This window comes from Gambusia affinis, linkage group LG06, assembly GCF_019740435.1.
Source record: "Gambusia affinis linkage group LG06, SWU_Gaff_1.0, whole genome shotgun sequence".
In the NCBI taxonomy this organism is placed as follows: domain Eukaryota; kingdom Metazoa; phylum Chordata; class Actinopteri; order Cyprinodontiformes; family Poeciliidae; genus Gambusia; species Gambusia affinis.
The window spans coordinates 1034717-1053199 of NC_057873.1; the positions used below are offsets into that span (position 1 = coordinate 1034717).

The 18483-nt window shown below is 47.7% G+C and overlaps 2 protein-coding genes across 4 annotated transcripts; one reads left to right on the plus strand and one right to left on the minus strand.

Moving 5' to 3' along the window:
- Positions 1–140: 140 nt before the first annotated feature.
- On the minus strand, positions 141–15382 carry supt5h (SPT5 homolog, DSIF elongation factor subunit). Of its 3 annotated transcripts, none has more exons than XM_044120762.1 (29): positions 15245–15382; positions 13708–13806; positions 12495–12654; positions 12336–12401; positions 9773–9784; positions 9619–9688; positions 9258–9326; positions 8282–8347; positions 8172–8202; positions 8025–8093; positions 7679–7930; positions 7313–7402; positions 7167–7237; positions 7000–7105; positions 6814–6904; positions 6437–6573; positions 6199–6354; positions 5781–6074; positions 5575–5700; positions 5195–5279; positions 4589–4705; positions 4407–4509; positions 3313–3440; positions 2482–2587; positions 2239–2397; positions 2006–2174; positions 1728–1925; positions 715–810; positions 141–612 (listed from the first exon to the last, which is right to left on the minus strand). In XM_044120762.1, the coding sequence occupies exons 2-29, from the start codon at positions 13792–13794 to the stop codon at positions 472–474; spliced, it is 3255 nt and encodes a 1084-aa protein (XP_043976697.1). In that variant the 5' UTR covers positions 13795–13806; positions 15245–15382; the 3' UTR covers positions 141–471. The 3 variants fall into 3 exon arrangements, with proteins under 3 accessions (XP_043976697.1, XP_043976694.1, XP_043976695.1); XM_044120759.1 differs by lacking the exon at positions 15245–15382 and adding an exon at positions 13989–14139; XM_044120760.1 differs by lacking the exon at positions 15245–15382 and adding an exon at positions 13989–14133 and having other exon boundaries at positions 13708–13864.
- On the plus strand, positions 14551–15755 carry triap1 (TP53 regulated inhibitor of apoptosis 1). Its single transcript, XM_044120767.1, has one exon. It carries the CDS (start codon positions 15031–15033, stop codon positions 15253–15255), a length of 225 nt encoding a protein of 74 aa, XP_043976702.1. The 5' UTR covers positions 14551–15030; the 3' UTR covers positions 15256–15755.
- Positions 15756–18483: the final 2728 nt, after the last annotated feature.

The following is an 18483-nucleotide window of genomic DNA, read 5'->3' on the forward strand; positions in this document are numbered from 1 at the left end:
AAAAGATCAGACGGCGACACATTTAATAACTGAATAACTGATGGGGTGTGCTAACTTTATCCGGTTGATTTCTGAGTGAAACACAAAACCTGAGCAGTAAACGGTTCATTTCCCAGAGATTCAACCAGAGACCTCAGACATCAACATGTGAACATTTATTAATAAACTGAATATTTAACTTTTTCACATGAATGCCCTCTGACCTGGGAACAGCTGGACACTGATGGGAAGTTCCCCAGGTGGGAACTAGAGGAGCAGACAGGCTTCTGTGGTTCTCCAGCATGAAGCTGCGGATCTCCTGGAAAACCTGGAAAACCTGGAGATCCTGGATCCGGAAGCGGAGGAAGCCGGATTGATTCAGTTTATTCATGCGACACGTTTGTTTGGGAGCCAGAAATCAAAGACGTGACAGATCATGAAAGCACTAAAAGCAGAACAGAAGCAGAGTGGAGCGTCCGGGGCCGGCGGCCCTCAGTGCTCCAGGCGGCCCAGGAACCGCAGGTTGAGAATCTTCAGCTGGTCGTCCAGCTCCATGCGGACGATGCCGTCGTCTCCGTCGATGCTCAGCAGGATCCCTGTGGCCTCGCGGTCCTCCCCCAGGATCACCTTCACCTGGAGAACAAGACGGAGTCAGCTCTGCCGCCCGTAACCATGGCAACGGCAGAGGAGGGGCGAGGCCCAGGTCCGGTTCTGGTCCGGTCCCGGTGGACTCACCTTGTTGTTCTTGGTCGGGGTGACGGGTTCCAGATGGTCGCTGCTGACACTCACCACCTTCTCAGAGTCCTGCATGAACACGGAGCACATCCCGCCCTGCAGACACGAGGTTCAGTCAGCAAACGGGCCGGTACCGGGTCAGTAAACCGTCCCATTTTCCCTCCTCAAGTTTAACTTTAATGAAAGTTAACGTTCTTCCTTCTTAAAGTGACGGCGTCCCGATGCAGATCTGACAGAACCTCATCAGTCCGCCCTAAACGGACCAGAACTTTTCATTCCACTATAAAAACTCCCAAAACGAGATTTTCACAAGCAGAAACTTTCATTCAAGCATAAAATCATTTACTTTTCAAACCTTCATCAGGCTGAAAAACAGGAAGTTCAAAACGCAGCAAACTCTCTCTACAAACCCAAAGTCTTCCAGGCCACTAGGGGGCGTCTGCAGCAGGTGCTATTATTAAATATGCTGCTGTGCTGTAAATAATGTAAAAGTATTTTACTGGTCGACGCCCCCTGGTGGTCTGGAGGACTTCTGTTCTGTACGAGTTTGCAGTGTTTTATACTTAAAGCTGTTTTTGTCATTTGCAGCATTTTGTCTGTTTTCTTAAAGCGACGGCGTCTGCACTGCGCTTGTTCTTAAAGCGACGGCGTCCGCACTGCGCTTGTTCTTAAAGCGACGGCGTCCGCACTGCGCTTGTTCTTAAAGCGACGGCGTCCGCACTGCGCTTGTTCTTAAAGCGACTGCGTCCGCACTGCGCTTGTTCTTAAAGCGACTGCGTCCGCACTGCGCTTGTTCTTAAAGGGACGGCGTCCGCACTGCGCTTGTTCTTAAAGCGACTGCGTCCGCACTGCGCTTGTTCTTAAAGCAACGGCGTCCGCACTGCGCTTGTTCTTAAAGCGACTGCGTCCGCACTGCGCTTGTTCTTAAAGCGACGGCGTCCGCACTGCGCTTGTTCTTAAAGCGACGGCGTCCGCACTGGCTCCTGGTTCCGGTCGGGTCCAGTTGGGCTTACCGTCACGCTCCGGATCACTCCAACTTGTCCCATCAGGTCCATGAAGGAGTCTTTGACCCGGACCAGGATGTCGGTGGTCACCCAGTCGCCGCTGCCTTGCTCGATGTTGGATCCGGGGGTGTGCGGGTTGTATCCTCCAGGAGAGGGCGCTCCGGGCGTCATGGGGCTGTAGCCTACCGGACTGGGGCTCGGGCTGGCCTGCAGGGGGCGATAGAGAACACAGAGCGTTGATGGCTGGATTCTGCTGGACCAGAACCCCGCTGAGAGCAAGTTCCCACCTGGTAGGCCATGGGGGAGGGTGTGGGGTGGTAGCTGGCCGGGGAGTGCGTGTTCTGGAAGCCGACAGGAGAGGGCGCCACCTGGTGGTAGCTCTGGGGACTGGGGCTGGGCTGGTAGGAGCCCTGTGGCGACGGCGCAGCGTACGGCGAGTACTGCTCCGGGTTGTACCTGAACACAACGAAGACGTTACAGGACGCCCAGGCGCCTCCTGCTGGCCAGGACGAGTACTCACATGGCTGGCGTTCCCGGGGTCTGGGGGTTGTACTGGGGGTTAACCTGAGGGGAGGGGACCTCTGGGTAGCCCGGCGTCTGGGGGTTGGGGGTCCCACCGTAGCCCTGCGGCGACGGCGACGGCTCGTCGTCGAAGCCGAAGTCGTACTCTTCATCGTTCCTGCAGGTCGGAGAAAAACACAGAGGGTGGGGATGAAGACGGAGCGGTTCTGGTTCTGGTTCTGCTGGTCCCGGTCGGGGTTACCTGGAAGGTGTGTTGGGGTTGCTGGGGTCCCAGGCGCCGCTCTGACCAGGAGTCCTGCTCCCATCATGCAGCGGGGTCTGGGAGCCGTAGTGAGGCGTTCGGCTTCCTGTAGAAACAGAACCAGCAGACGGGTCAGGACAGGGATCTGAACCGGGTCAGAACCAGGCTAAACTATTCTTGTCACCATTATAACTTTTCCTGGAGGATAAATTGTCCCAGATGTTTTGTGATAATCAATAATGTAGTTTTGAGACCAATTTCTAGCAATGGAATAATAATGGAAGAACAATTATCAAATATCGAATTTAAATTCTCAAACTTTTAACACTGGAAGACATTTTAAATAAAACAGAAAAATTTAATTAATTCTGAATTATCTGCCAGCTGAGACCAAAACTGAAAACTTTATCCAATTTTTAGCAAAAAGAGGAAATTATGCAAATGGAAATTAAGTTTAAATTTATCATGATTGAATTATTGTGTTGGTGTTTTATTCTTCCTCACTGAGGATCCGTCTCATTTAGAGGGACACAGTTTGATCCACCGAGACCAAACTGAGGTCCATTAACGCTTCCGGGTCACAAAAACGTTTCTCTCTCACTAATTTGGAAGCAAAGTTATTCCAACATGCTGGCTAAAGTTCAAATAGCTGAATAAATGTGGGTAACCATGGCAACCGGCGACAATTTAAAGGCGAGCCGGCTCTTTCTGCCGTGTTTATAATCAAATATGTCCTCTGTGACGCAGCTCCAGAACCAGAACCAGAACCAGAACGTTTGTGGGACAGCAGAATGAACTCTGACCCCAGCTGCCTGTGGGATTCAGTCTCACCGTCTTGCATGGGCGTCTGGGAGCCATAGATGGGCGTCCTGGAGCCGGCGCCGTACATGGGGGTCTGGGAGCCGAACATGGGGGTGCGTCCGTGGGCCGAGGTCGACCCGGTGTGCCTCTTCGCTCCCCTGGATGGAGGGAAGACGGAGAAATGAGCTGCAGCTCCGACACAAACAGGAAACAGCAACACACCGCAACAGAAACAGGAAGTAAAATCCTGGGAGTGTCACTGTAAGAACAGCAGAAATAATCTAAGACAATCAGCAAAAACAGGAAATAAACGGGTTATTAATGTTTCTCTGCTCAGATACACCAGATTTTTAGTCCCAAAAACACAGAAATTCATGCATAAAGCAGATCAGATCAGTGGAGACTTTCTGCAAAAATGGTCAACATTTTTAACGTGCTGCCAACTCCCACCTATAGGTGGCAGCATTTCTTCAGTCCTACATGTTTTGAAAGAACAAAAATGCCTTAACCGTAACAGAACCAAAGTTCTACAGCTTCAGGTTCTCAGACAACCAAACCCAAATTATTACAGGAACCACGCAGGTTCAGAACCGGGTCAGAACCGGAGACAAATGATGCTGAGCATGACCTCCAGAGGGAGTACAGAACCAGAACCAGGAGTTCTGCATGGTGGGACGGGTTCTAAATGACTGCCAGCTAGCAGGTGCTAGCTAGCACATATAGCTAGGATTTCAGTCAGGAAGGAAATATCTTTTAGTAGCTAGATATGTCCTGAAATATTTATTACTTACTAAAATGCGACTTCAAATCCAGCAGCTTGTTTCTTGTGTCTTAATTCAATGTTCCAAAAGAAAAATGAAGTAACCAAAATATGCACGGCCCTCTTGTACTCCTCTGAATTTAAAAAGTTCAGATTCTAATTGTGCTGTAAATATTTTCCAGGAAGCTGAAAAATTAAACTCCAGTCGTATTTTCTACAAGCAAATCTCTGGTACAAGCTGGTGGGTCCGCATGTGGACCCACCAGCTCTAACGCTGCTCCTCTGGTCGATAAGGTTCAGCCACCGGACCTCTACCTGAACAGAACCGGGTCAGAACCTCGGCAGCCGATCTGTGCGTACGTACATGGCGGTCAGCCTCTGGCGGTCCACAGAGATGGTCTGGCAGGTGGAGTGCAGCTCCACGCGGGCCGTGGACTCCGTCGCGTCCTTCACCACACCGATGTAACCTGAGAAACCGAGTCCAGACCCGTCAGAACCACAGGGAGTCAGATCAGACCCGACGGCAAACAACGCCCTCAGTCTGACCTTTGTAAGGACCCTGGGAGATCCGCACCGTCTGACCAATCAGGTCGTTGTCCCTGCGTCCCCGGCCACGCCCAAATCCTCCACCGCCACCGCCGCCGCCCCCCCTCTGCTGAGCGCCTGGAGGACGGAAAGGACGGGGGGGGAGAGGATGGGGAGGGAGGATGGGGGGGGGGGGGAGAGGACAGAGTTGAATTCATGTTTCATGTTTACTGCAGGATAATCAGAATAATTGTCTCAACATAATTAATAAAACCATGTAAATATTCTCACACAGAGAACATCCGTCTTGTTTACATAAACAAACATTCAGTCAGGTGAGACAAAGTGACTGCAAGACAACCATAAGTTTACATACCCCTATAAAAAGACACAAGCAGCTTTTATTCCTCACCGTTTAAAGTTAAATCAGAACCAAACTTCTCTGGTTTCAGTGAAATTATTTCTGTTTAAACGCCTCAATAAGGAGAGAAAGAAACTGAATTCATTTATTAATGTTTACATCCAGAACAGTTTTGGTCTGATTTCATAATAAAAGAAGGATCTTTGTTTGAACTGGGTGTATGTAAACTTGTGGTCTCCACAGCGTTTCGCTGCAGCTGAACCCACCTCCGCCGCCATGGTGCATGGGGCTGCTGATCCGGGGGCTCATCGGGGCGAACCCCCCCACCGTGAAGTTGGTCACGTCTCTCGGCTGAACGCAGCAAAAAAAACACAGAAGAAGAGAAACGCTTTCAGAGGCTGCAGGGATTCAGAGCAGCTGCATGTAAACCAGCAGAAGAAGAGACGAAAAACAGCTGGAGGCTTTCAAACATCGGCCCAACGCCGCCCACTGGAGACCAGCTGCTGGTGCCCAGTACCAACGAGAGACCAGCTGCTGGTTCCCAGTACCAACGAGAGACCAGCTGCTGGTTCCCAGTCCAACGAGAGACCAGCTGCTGGTTCCCAGTCCAACGAGAGACCAGCTGCTGGTTCTGGACCCGGCCTACCTTGGAGCCTCCGGCCAGAACCAGGTGTCTGGTCTTACAGACGAACATCCCTCCGTTCTCCACCAGCTTCTTGCAGTGCAGGAAGGCGAAGCCGCGGAACAAATGGCGGATCTCCCCTTCACGACCCTGGAACCACGAACCAGAAGCAGAAGCAGAATCAGAACCACAATCAGAACCAGAACCAATCTTCCTGACGGTTTCCTCACCGAGTGTGGCCCGTCGATGACCTTCACGATGTCCTTGACGTGGATGTTGTTCTGCTCGGAGTCCAGCGCCACGGCGAAGCGGTTGTCCTTCCTGCGGTTCACCGCCTGGTGGCGCACCGTCAGAACCTTCCCGTGCATGTTCAGAACCTGGAACGTCTCCCTCTCCAGCCGGACGATGACGCCCACCGTCTGCGGGTCCAGCTGCACCAGCTCGCCCCATTCATGCTGCCCCCCGACGTCCACGCCCGATGCCGTCTCCGAGCAAAGCTGCAGGTCTCTGGGCAGCACCTTGAGCTGCAGGCGGAGAGAGGAGTCAGGGCGAGCGAGGGGCGGGGTCAGAGAGAGCGAGGGCCGGGGTCATGGGGTGAGGGGCGGGGTCAGTGGGTGAAGGGCGGGGTCAGGGTGGGTGTGGTCTCACCTCGTGCATGGTGAGGTCCGAGAAGAGGATGACGAAGTTCTCCTCCACTCTGACGATGAGGCCGGTGTCGCCCTCGTAGCGCCCGGCGATGACCTTCACGTGGTCGCCCATCCGGAAGTACTTCCTGAGCTCGTGGGCCGGGAACTCCAGCGGGTCCTGCTCGGGAGACGGAGACGGGGTGAGCGGAGGAAGAGGAGGCGGAGCCTCGGCTACCTGCAGACCGGTCAGGAGGAAGCACCTTCAGGTCTTCGTGTTTGGGCAAGATGGTGATCTTGTTGCCGTCGACGCTCAGGATCTTCCCCTGCAGGTTGATCAACTCTCCCTCACACACCTCCACGTTGTCCCCGGCCTGCAGGTTGTGTTCACGCTCCTTACCTGCGCACACACACACACACACACACACACACACACACACACACACACACACACACACACACACACACACACACACACACACACACACTTAAAGTACCTACCAATGGAAAGTAGGAAGTAAGGAATTACAGACAGAGACCCCTGGTGGGCCACAGAGGTACTGCAGGACTGTAATATTTCTGATTAGTCGTTTCTGTAAACAGTGGCGGTTCGTCCAATGAGAGAGTGATGATGTCATACCCGACTCAGTGACCACTTCCAGGTCGATCCCCTCTGGCTGGTCTTCAAACTTTTCCAGCTCCGACAGCGTGGGCTTCACTCCGTCTGTGATCTGACACAAACACAGCAGAACCTGCTGTTGTACGGGCCGGTACCGGGGCGCACTGCACCACGGGCCGGTACCGGAACCAGACGGCGTGGACTCACCACGGCGGACATGGCGAAGCTTTTGAACAGGAAGCCTTTGCGACTGTAACGGTTCCCCTCAAAGATCATGAAGTCTCCATCATGGCTGACTTCCCCCCCCAGAGACCTGCAGCAGAGTTCATCATTCAGACCGGACCCGCTCACCAGAACCAGAACCAGGAGCATACCTGATCTTCTCGGCATCAAACAGGCGCTGCGCAGGCCTCTTGAACTTCTTCCTCTTGGCGTACCAGTCCTTCTACAAACCACACAGGTCTGAGTCAGAACGCAGCTCCACAGGAGGAGACCGACCAGAACCAGAACCAGAACCCACCAGACTCATCTTGGCCTTGATCCGGTCCAGGTCGATGCGGGGAATCATCTTCAGGGAGATTGTGTTCTGACTGGGCTCCACGTAGTCCACCTGGAGACACACAGGTCACCATGACGACAGCAACACCTGGTGCCACTTCCACTGCCTAAAGGTCAAAGGTCCCCGACACTTTCACTGCCTAAAGGTCAAAGGTCCCCGACACTTTCACTGCCTAAAGGTCAAAGGTCCCCGACACTTTCACTGCCTAAAGGTCAATGAAAGACAGAACGTCCTGCAGACGTCATCTCTAATGCTGGAGATTAAAGAACTGGAGGAAGGAAGCAAGCAGTTCTACCGCATTGGTCGTTACCCGGGCGACGTGGTTACCTGGGCGATGTCGTCCTTGTACAGGCCTCTCTTGAGCCGGACCCAGCTCTTGGGCTTCAGGTTGGTGACCTCCTTGACGACCTTCAGGACGTCGGTCATCTCCTTGATGGGAACCATCTGCTGGTTCCACAGGCCCATGCGCAGGTTGCCGATGCCTTCGATGGCGGCCTTCACGTGCGTCTGCTTGTACGACTCCACGTAGATGTAGCCTTTGACGTGGTCAGGCGCCACCACCGACTTGATCTGGAGAGGCTGCAGGCCGGCGGCGCGAGGAGCAGTCAGCCATCGGTGGGTTTGAACCCTCTCAACCAATCAGAGCTCAGCCTGAGGTCAGGTGACATCTTACCGTGTCAGTGAACTGGTAGGCGATGAACTTCCTCATCAGAGCGATGGCGGTCGCCCTCTCCTCGCCGATCTGCACACAGAAAGCTTGGACGATCAGAGAGAGAGAGAGTGTGTGTGTGTGTGTGTGTGTGTGTGTGTGTTTCCGTACCTTACATTTCACGGTCCACAGGTTTGGGTCCCTGTAATATAAAACAAGATGAAAGGCTCATGACATCATCGAGGGTCTTGATGCCGATTGGTCAGTGAGTGTTTACATACTTGACTCCAGGAAGTAGCTGCTGCTGGGTGATGTCATCAGAAAGCTCCTCTGGACCTCCAGCGTAACTAAACCACAGAAGAAGAAGAAAAACATGGCCGTTTTGTTGATCTCTTTATATTGTTCTACCTTGTGACTAAAAGGGAATTCTTCCTTTAAACTAACTTTCTCTGGACAACTAACATTGGTGTTCTGAGAACTGTTATTTTACAGTTTGTTTGGAGAGAAACCATTTAAATCAAATCGGTGTTTCCATGGTGACTGGCGCCTGTCCCCATGTGGCCTCAGGAATGAATCTGCTGCTGGTTTTCTACTGTGAAACCAGGCAGGGTGAAAATTTGAGCCAATTATTTATTTTAGAGAAAAACTTGATGGCTGCAAACAAGCAGAGTCACCATGGAGGAGTGAGCAGATTGTTAGTGAAGGAAGAAAACAGGCAGCTGGAGATTTATTCCTGCATCAGGACTTCATTATTATTACTTCTTCGCTGCGCCAGTCCCACATCATTACGTTATCCTTATTTCATCAGTCTCGTATTGCAAAATCCTTTTTGATTGATTGGGACTTTCTCAAACTTCCCAACTTTATTCTTGTAGTTTTGCATCATTATGACTTTATTACAATATTACAAATTTATAGTTTTAGTCTCATCACTACATTATTCTTGTGTCAGTCTGGTACCACAGAATTATTATTACATCTTTATGTCTGTGGCATTATTATGACTTTACTCTACTCTCAGTTTTGTTTTCTGAAATGATTCTCCCATTATTACGTCTCTATGGTCACATGATTGTGACTTTATCATCAGACCCACTCTGTCCCTGTTGAGGCAGACAGAGTAGTTGTCGGTGTGGGAAGCTGCAGAAGTTTTCAGACTCAAACTGGGAAATCCCTGAAGAGAAGCTGGATTTGAACCAGGACACGGAGAGGAGAGGCGGTGAGGAAGAGCAGAAGGTTTCAGAGTCCAGTACTCACTGCTCTCCCACGGAGGACTTTGCGTATTTCCTCATGTAGTATTCGCCCAGCGCCTCCTCCCTGGAGTCCCTGAAACACAAACAGTGAGTCAGCCTTTGCTCTGAGGAAAGCTGCTGCTGGTCGGCAGCCGACTGCCGAGGTCAGAGGTTAAACCAGGTTCACACGCTGCTTCCTGCAGGGAAACCAAATGTTGCAGAAACAGAGAACAAACATTCACCACTAAACTCAACAACTCCCAGCAGCTTGCAGGTACTGCCTTCCACACTGATGTGGTTTTTCTGCTGGTTTTGAATTTTTCTAGATGATTTGATGCATTTTAAGCCAATCACAAGATCATTTTTTCCATCGGCGCAGGTTCTACCTCCAGAGGTTCTGCAGCCGCCTGGATCCAGAGTGGTCTTCATCCAGAACCACGTGGTCCAGGTTGGAAGCTGGTGGAACAGGAAAACGTTTCACCGTTTGTTTATCAGAACCAAAACATGGAGTCCATCATGTCTGAGAGGAGAGAAACTGACCTTCAGCCTCTTCTGCTCAGGATCCGCCAGCGAGGAAGAGGAGGAAGAACAGAGACGAGTCAGCAAACAGGAAGTGATCAGCAGGAACGGTGATGGAGGCAGGAAGCACGACACGAGAAGCTCGATGAGAGGAAACCCTATTAATGAGTTTATGAAGCTGAGCCGCCCGGATCAGAACCTCAGGCTGCAGGACCAGGACGCCTGGAGAACCGGCATGGAGGACCAGCCGAGCAGAACCAGGATTCTGCTAAACTGAGCGTAAAGAAACCGGCAGGTAGAGGAGCTGCAGGCTCCACAGCACCCGGTTCCACCTGCTGCTCTGAACAGCAGCACAACGAGACGAGGAGCTGCAGAAGTTACAGCAGCGAGAAATCAGGAGCCATCAGCTTCTCTCAGCCACAGCATTAGGAGCAGCAACAGCTGTGATGTTTAGGAGCAGCGTGACCCCAACCAGCCACCGTACAACCACCAACAGCAGCTGCAAAGCCTCACAAAGCGCCGGGACGCACCGATCCTCTCTAGTATCGGCTGATCCCGATCTGATCCAGGAAAACAAACGTTTGTGTTTTAAACACAGACATAAATGAACTGAATTATTAATGTGATTAATAACTCTGCTCCAGGCCAGCACATTTAAAAACAACAGGCTGGTCAAACACGGAAAAACAACGTTAATCTGTTCAGTCAGGAGAATAAAACATAAAATACTGACAGAAATAAGTCAAACAGCATGACGTCCCTCAGAGCACAAGGTGTAGAGTTAGACTGAATAGATCTGCTCTCATAGATCAGACACACCGTCAATGATACCTAATCTAATTTCCAATATCAGAACCGATGCAGATATTAATATTGGATCAATTAATTTCTACCAAAATGTCTTAAATGGAAGGAGAGTAATAAGAAATCATAAAGTGTATGAAGTACAAACAACCAGCTGAAAAGTGCGGCGTGTGTCATGTTTCTATTTTCTTTGTTGGATTTTCATGATGCAGCAGAAATAACAGCATGAAATAAACGGATAATAATCCTGTTGATCAGAACCTGACTGATGGTCATAATGTTGTGGCTGATTGCTGTAAGTTGCTCATTAAAGTCAAACAGCAGCAACTTATTGCCAGAAACAGTTAAAATGTGTCCAGGTCCGATGGACGAGTTAGTCTGAAAGAGAAGCAGCTGGTCCTCCAAGGCTGAAAACCACAGAAGAAGAGCTGCTCTCACACAGCTGCAGCCTGATTTTTCCCTGAGTGCCGACTGACAGGCGTAGCTGTGCTGGGATGAGGTGATGGGGGGGTGGGTGGGGGTGGGGGGGGTTAATAAATGGATGACAGTAATGATCCATTCACTTCTAATTGGAGTCAGTGACAACAAGAGCAACAGCTTTACCGTTGGCTGGAGACAGCAATGGCCGGCGCAGGACAGAGAGAGGTCAGTTAGAGGTCAGAACACAGAGACACACACACACACACACACACACACACACACACACACACACACACACACACACACACACAGAACAACATTCCTGTAAACATTAGACCCCCATGTTGCTCCAATAAAGGAAACTTTCCATATAAAATCCATTTTTTAGCCGTGGATACGTTTTGTTTTGCGCTCCGAGTTTCTAACAGAGCAGAGAAGTTTGTTCTATTTTGGATTTCTTTATATTCTGTTTGATTCTTTATATTCTGTTTGATTCTTTATATTCTGTTTGATTGTATTTTTCTATCATGCATGTTTTCTCTATTCCCCGTTAAGTTTTGGACTCTTACATCACAGAACGTAGCATCTGAACTGGATCAGTTACAGCGCTGGGTCGTTTCCCTCCACCGTCTTCAGCATCAAGACGTCTTACATTTTATTTTGAAATGTCATTTCCTGTTGTGTGTATAAACGTCAGACACAGCAAAGCGCTAAGCTACATGCTAACGCTAAAATGACAACACACTGCATTCCAGTCATATATTTATTTTGTGTTAATATGAAGTTCTGACTGCTGTTCTGCTAGCAGTAGCATCGTGCCTAATGCTAATGTTAGCACTGTATGCTAGCAGCTGGCGCCTGGAGAACCACGTTTTGAGTTATTACAGGAGCAGTTTGGTCTTGAGGAATAAATGATCCATATGCATTCAGTGGTGTTGTTGACAAAAATAAACCATGCTGTGGCGGCGCTCTCATCATGTCAGGCTGGACTCCGCCATCACTCACGACTTTTTTTTACCCCTCCAGGGGTCTTTGTGGCTCTAGTGTCCCTGATATGAAAGTAGGCTGACAGATAAAGACATGATGCAAATATCGTTGGATCCGGGAATCGAACCCGCGACGGCTGCATCGAGAACTCAAGGCCTCCAAACGTGGGTCGCGGTATCCCCTACGCCACCACAGCACCCCCCCAAGAAATCAGACCAAAACATTCCACTTCTTCTTTACATGAACCACAGTTGGATCATTTACATAAAAAACGGGTTTAAAACCAAAACGAGTTCAATTAACGCAGATTTAATCATCTACTTGCCTGAGCGGCAGAGCAGCCTCAGCATCTGTGTTGGGTTTTTCATCTCACCTTTCTCCAGAATGTCCTCTCCTCCTTCCGACCACCGATCCTCATCCTCATCTTCATCGTCCACATCTGCACAAACACACGGAGGAACAGGTGTGTGTTAAAGCTCCGCCCACCCTCCAACAACAGAACAGCAGAGGAAGAAGAGTCGCCTCCTCGCACCGGCTTCGTCCAGAATGAACCCTCCGTGTTTCGGCTTCTTTCTCGGCCGGTCGTCGTCTTCCTCGTCCTCCTCTTCATCATACTCCTCATCATCATCATCCAGGTCCTCCCCCTCCTCATCAGCTACTTTATCGCTGCCAACAGGGCTGGCTGCCTCCTCCTGCAGGAAACGAACCCGGCCTCAGTGAGCTCAACGTGAAGATCTCAGACGAAACAAACTTCAACACCATCAGAGGAGAAAACAATAAGAATAATAAAGCTGCCATATTTAAAATGTAGCTCTTTTCTGTACTTTATTCAACACTGAACTACTAATTATTTTTGAAGACTCCTGAAAATTATTTTAGGACTTCAAAACGTTGTCTACAGCAGCGTTTCCCAACCCTGGTCCTCAAGGCACACTGTCCTACAATATTTTAGAGGTTTCCCTGATTCAACTGATTGCAGTTCAACAAACGCCTGTTAATCAGTCATTGATTCAAATCAGCTGGACTGAAGCAAGGAAATACCTAAAACATGCCGGGCAGTCAGCCTTGAGGACCAGGGTTGGTCTACAGATAAAACTGACATGGGTTCAAGTACAAGAATAAGCAGGTAGAAATTACTTACATTTAAGTGTGTTTGTTGTTTTTTTCCCAAAAACTTTACTCCTACTTCTAGGAGTAGCTTTACTGCACCAAGCTTTTGACTTTTATTATTAAGCACTATTATTTTCTAAATAACTTTACTGAATAAAGAACCACGTTTACACACCAGACAGAGAGAGTTTATGTTGAAGTGAGACCTCTTGTTTATAGACCAGCTTTGTTGTTAAATGTGCTGTCGAAAATAAACCAATAAATTGTGACTTATTTTATATATATTTTTTTATATTTGAAAATTGAATTTGAAAAAATGTTTGCAATTATGGTATTAATTGTGATTTTAGTCGTTAAAACAACACAATTTGCATTTTTGTTTGTCTGACTAAATCTCTGTAGAATATTAAGCCAGATGTTATGATCAGTTCCCCAGTACAGTAGTTTAAACATGTTGAAATAATATTACTCCTACTGGAACTGTTTTGCTCCTCTGGTGAACCAGTGTCTGCGTAGGAAGGCTCTACAGCATCCTACCATCTGGGAACATGTTTAAAGTTGTGGACATTTGCGACTGACAGGGTTTGGGGTCAGTCGGTGAGTGTTCCACCCCCTCTCCATCAGAAGCCGCTCACCTCATTCTCATCCACCTCCTCGGCCTCCCCATCGCTGCTCCGCTCGCTCTGGTTGTCAGAAAAGTCGCTGTCCTCGCTGTCGGACATCCTGTTGCACCTCTGGACCGGTTACAGGACAGAAAGCACCATTAAACATCTGAACGGAGCCGAACTCCCGCTGAAAAACACAAGACTCGAGCTAAGCTACGCTAACAAAGCATGCTAATGTAGATAGCACAACAAAAAAAAACCTCCTACGAAAAGCTAGCCTCCATTTCTCCCCATTTAACTCTTCTTCTCACCTGTTTCTATCCTCTGCTTCCGGATTTATTCCGCTAAAAGACGAATAATGGAAATTATCGAGGATTTTAATCTCTTGGCGAGTGAGGTTTTACATGAGAGCCGCGAGACTTCTGAAGCTGTCGCAACTCTCGCGGGTTTTGGATTGATGATAGTTAAACAAATACAGAGGTCTCACTCTGCGGTTTTTTAAATATGTACAAGAGAAAGGATTAAGAAAAAGTTTTAAACCATTAATTTATTTCAGGGGTCTTCAACTTGGGGTTATGAAGTAACGGTGGTTACTTTTCTAAAGTCACGTAAGAATTATTTTTATTAATATAAACGTATTTAATATTTTAGCATTTCTTCCAAATGCAATATCAACATACAATACCTATACTACAAGGGCAACAAATGGCACAAGGCTTCTAAATCTAATTTAATTGTGGATTTGTACAGCTGTCTTCGCTCTTCAAAATAAATTTTATTCTTTCTTCGTAAAAGTTAAATATTCATTTTATTCTAAAGTAAAATACATTTCCATTTGATTTAAGACATTTCATTCAGTACATATTTATGAAATTCATGTTGTGAATCCTTAATTTTCTTGCTGCAAGGATGAACGTCTCATTGTTACCTGACCTAAAAAAGAAATTAAATATATATGAGAAAAATATTAGCAACAGACGGGAGCGCTTCATTGGTTAATCTGAAATATCTCCACTAAAAAGAAATAACTGCCGCAATGACAAAGTGAAAATTCTAAAAAAAAATGTATTGTTTTAAAAAATAAAAGTAAAAAATAAAAGTTCTGGTCAATAGTAAATGCCATAAGAAATGATACTAGGAAAAGCATTACTCTATCCGAGTGGTCACTCTTCCCACACATATCTCTGTTACGTCGCGACGTGCCCACGCTGCTTTACGTTTGTGTAAACGCAGCCAATCTTGAGCCGTGTTAAGGGGCAGTCGGCGTGGCTGTTGGAGAATCCTGGAGGAAAAGTAAATCCCGGCCCCGGATTAATTTCCTCTCTGCGGCGTTTCCTGCCCGGATCCCCGGAGATGAACAGCGTCGGGGAGGCCTGCACGGAGCTGAAGCGGGAGTACGACCAGTGCTTCAACCGCTGGTTCGCGGAGAACTTCCTGAAGGGGGACCGGAGCGGGGACCCGTGCACCGAGACCTTCCGGAAGTACCAGCGCTGCGTGCAGAAGGCCATCAAGGAGAAGGACATCCCGATCGACGGGGTGGAGTTCATGGGGCCCAACAAGGACAAACCTGAGAGCTGATGGAGCGGAGGAACGGGTTCTGGTCCGGTTCTGATCTGGATCCGGGGCCATGAGGCCCGGAGCCGGCAGCCGACTGGACCAGCGGGTCCCTGGAGCTTTGGGTTGTTCTTTAGGAGGCCTCACACACACCTGGACTGGACTGAACTCTGACCTCAGCTGGTTGGACGGCAGTTGACTGAGTCCAGATCTGTGAGGCTGAGCAGGACCGGGTCACGTCTCTGACCAGATCTCTGTTTCCGGTTGATTTTCTGCATTAAAATCGGAAAACTGACATTTTTGTGCTTTTGTTGTTGCAGCCTGCTCATCATTTCACTTACAGCTTCAACCCGAACCGCTGATCGGTTTAGAGATAAATGCATGTTGACGGTTCTCTGATTGTTTGTAGGTGAATCTGCTCAGATAAATGAGTTTTTACCTGAATGTCTGTGACAAGCTGCGGTCTCCATTTTTGTTGTTGCATAATATGTAGTTTATGAATAAAATTCTTCATTAATCTTTATGCTTTTGAAGTATTTTTTTTAACTTTAAAATATTCTGAAGTTTGCTTCAAGTTGAAGCATTTCAGTCAAAGTTTATTTATTTTGTTCAAAATAAACTTAAATCTCAGAGAAACAGTTTATTCTCTCTCAAATTTTCTCCTTTTTGAGTTCAGAGCTTCACGCTGTTTCTCTGCCTGAGAGTCAAAATGTGAAAATCCCATAATTATAAAGGAATCTCATTAAAATCAGCCAGTGGAGCTTGGGTGAGTTTTTCCCTGAGCACTGTCTTGCAGGCCGCTGCAGTGCTCAGTGGGGACGTTCATCTTTAATTCTTACTGTTCACTTTCTTCTAGATGTTATCTGTTCTCCTTCAATCGACGCATAAACCTTCCTGCTGCTGCAGCAGAAAACTACAACAGCTCGACTGGGACGTAGAGGTGAAGAGGGTCAGTTTCACATTAGATGTGTTTAAAGCTTAAATGTCAGGTGGGAACAGGGAGACGCTACACTGCAAAACCCAGGACCTGCTTGGAGGTTCAGTGGATTCATCCAGAAATGTAAACAGATCCCTCATTTGGGAAAGGAAGGGACTTTTTACCACTATATATATATATATATATATGTGTGTGTGTGTGTGTGTGTGTGTGTGTGTGTGTGTGTGTGTGTGTGTGTGATCTATATATGTGGGTGTGTGTTATTCCTGCAAATAAATGAGAAATTGTGAATTTTGCATGCACTCTGATGTGATCTTTTCTTCTGCAGAGATGTTTCATAAACAGTGAAGAACTGTAACCTCTCCAGTTACTTGATGAATTCATTCTGTTGCGGTTTCCTTCCACCATTATTACAGCAGCATCACATGTGGCAACCAGTCCCTCCTGTTCTGTTGCCGACCTCATGCTGTAGCCTAGCAAAGAGTTTCGCTTGAGCTCCATCTCTTCACTTTTAAATGGTAATCCATATTTGATTAGAACTTTCTGTAAATAAATAGTTTTTCATGTGGAAAACATTAATACTCCTCTCCTGTTGATGTTAAATAAAGTTCCTGATCGTGGGCACTGCTAGCTGCGCTAACCCTAAAGCACTAATCACAAACATTAGGTCCTAACGTTAAGATGCTACATCAACATGGCATTTAGTGAAAGCTAATGCTAAAGCGCTAACTTCAGCCATGTTGATACCTGGCATGTATCACAAAGATAAAGAAATTCATTAATAAATATTAATATATATCTTAATATTCATTTAATTGACACTCCTGTTGGTTCATTGTTCTGCTGTATTTCTATCCACCTCATTTATTTGTCGTTTACTTGGTGCAATAGTTTCTTTAAAAAAAGAGAGAACAGGCAAGAGGAAACAGAACTGCTGCGTTAACAGACTTCAAAATAAGAGCATTACTATAAATATCTACTTGTATTATTCATAACAGTCTATGACCAAACCTTCAACACAGATGTCAAATTTTATTCAACTGAAAGTTTACAAAACAGTCAAGTAAATTAGCGCTTTAGAATTTATCTCAAAAATATTGGAAGCTAAGTGCGCTTAGGTCATTTAGTTCTTAGCACGTTAGCAGATTAGCATAAATTATACATCACTGCTAACCACAGGTTTGGAAGAAAATGAATCCAAACAAAACGAAGCTTTCCTGCTGCTGAGGAAACGAGAGATTTTACGCTGAAGAGAAAGTAAACACAAAATACAGTTCAAACTGTAACAGCATCAGATCGAGCTCTTCCATCAGCTACTGGATAACTTTCAGATCATACGTGGAAATCCTGAAGGTTTCTGTGTCTGAAATCACCTAATGAGGGTTTAAAGCACCAGAATCTGAGCAGAACCCGAAGCTGCGATGGGCATCTGTTCACCGTCTGGAGCAGCTGGAGGTCCGAGCCGCTGTGAGTAACAAGTCTCCACTGTAGGCGAAACAATGTTTCCCAGAATTCATAAAGCATCAGATCGCAGCACCCTGGTGAACCTGAATGTGTTGACGAGCTAATAAAGGATTAGATGGCGCCGATCCGGGCTGGTTTACATTAAAGTTCTCCTTCCACCGCAGAAACCAGCATGCTTATAAACTCTGAATGTTGCTCCACAAAAATGTGATCCAAATCACTGGTTTAGTCATGGATGTCAGTTCTGACTGAAAACAATGAAAACTGGATTTTGTTGTGAGGACGACGTGAGATAATAGAAACATTTACAGTGTTGAGCTTTGATGGAGGATCCACTGAGGTTCTGATCCAGTCTGGATGACCTGGGTTTATATTTGGTATGTAAATGGTTTCTGACAGGTTACAGTCTTTAAAGAGTTAATTATTTATGGTTTCATGTGATTCCAACAGGGATGAATGAAGTTACAGTACTGTAGTTACTTTGGTTTGGACTGAGACCTGCTCACCGACCCAGAGGAGGGGCTCTGTCCTTTCCTGACTCAAGGTCATGAACTCAGATGAGCTGATTTTTGTTCCAGCTGCTTCAGTCGCTCCAATGAAAGCTGGACTGATGAAGACGCATCATGAAAGATTCAGTGACTTCGATCCGACTCTCCCTGGAAACGTGTACGCAATGCGGACCGCGCTCTGACTGCGGCCCTGGGGTCCTGGGTCACGGGGGCCGGTACCACAGGGCCCGGTACCCCAGGGCCCGGTACCACAGGGCCCGGTACCACAGGGCCCGGTACCCCAGGGCCCGGTACCACAGGGCCCGGTACCACAGGGCCCGGTACCACAGGGCCGGTACCACA

Excerpts from the sequence above, each read along its gene's own strand:
- triap1 (XM_044120767.1), top strand. The coding sequence starts at position 15,031 with ATGAACAGCGTCGGGGAGGCCTGCACGGAGCTGAAGCGGGAGTACGAC.
- supt5h (XM_044120762.1), bottom strand. The coding sequence starts at position 13,794 with ATGTCCGACAGCGAGGACAGCGACTTTTCTGACAACCAGAGCGAGCGG. Across the intron at positions 5,701-5,780 it reads TCATCGACGGGCCACACTCG|GGTCGTGAAGGGGAGATCCG; the intron begins GTGAGGAAACCG and ends TCGTGGTTCCAG. Across the intron at positions 613-714 it reads CCCCGACCAAGAACAACAAG|GTGAAGGTGATCCTGGGGGA; the intron begins GTGAGTCCACCG and ends CTTGTTCTCCAG.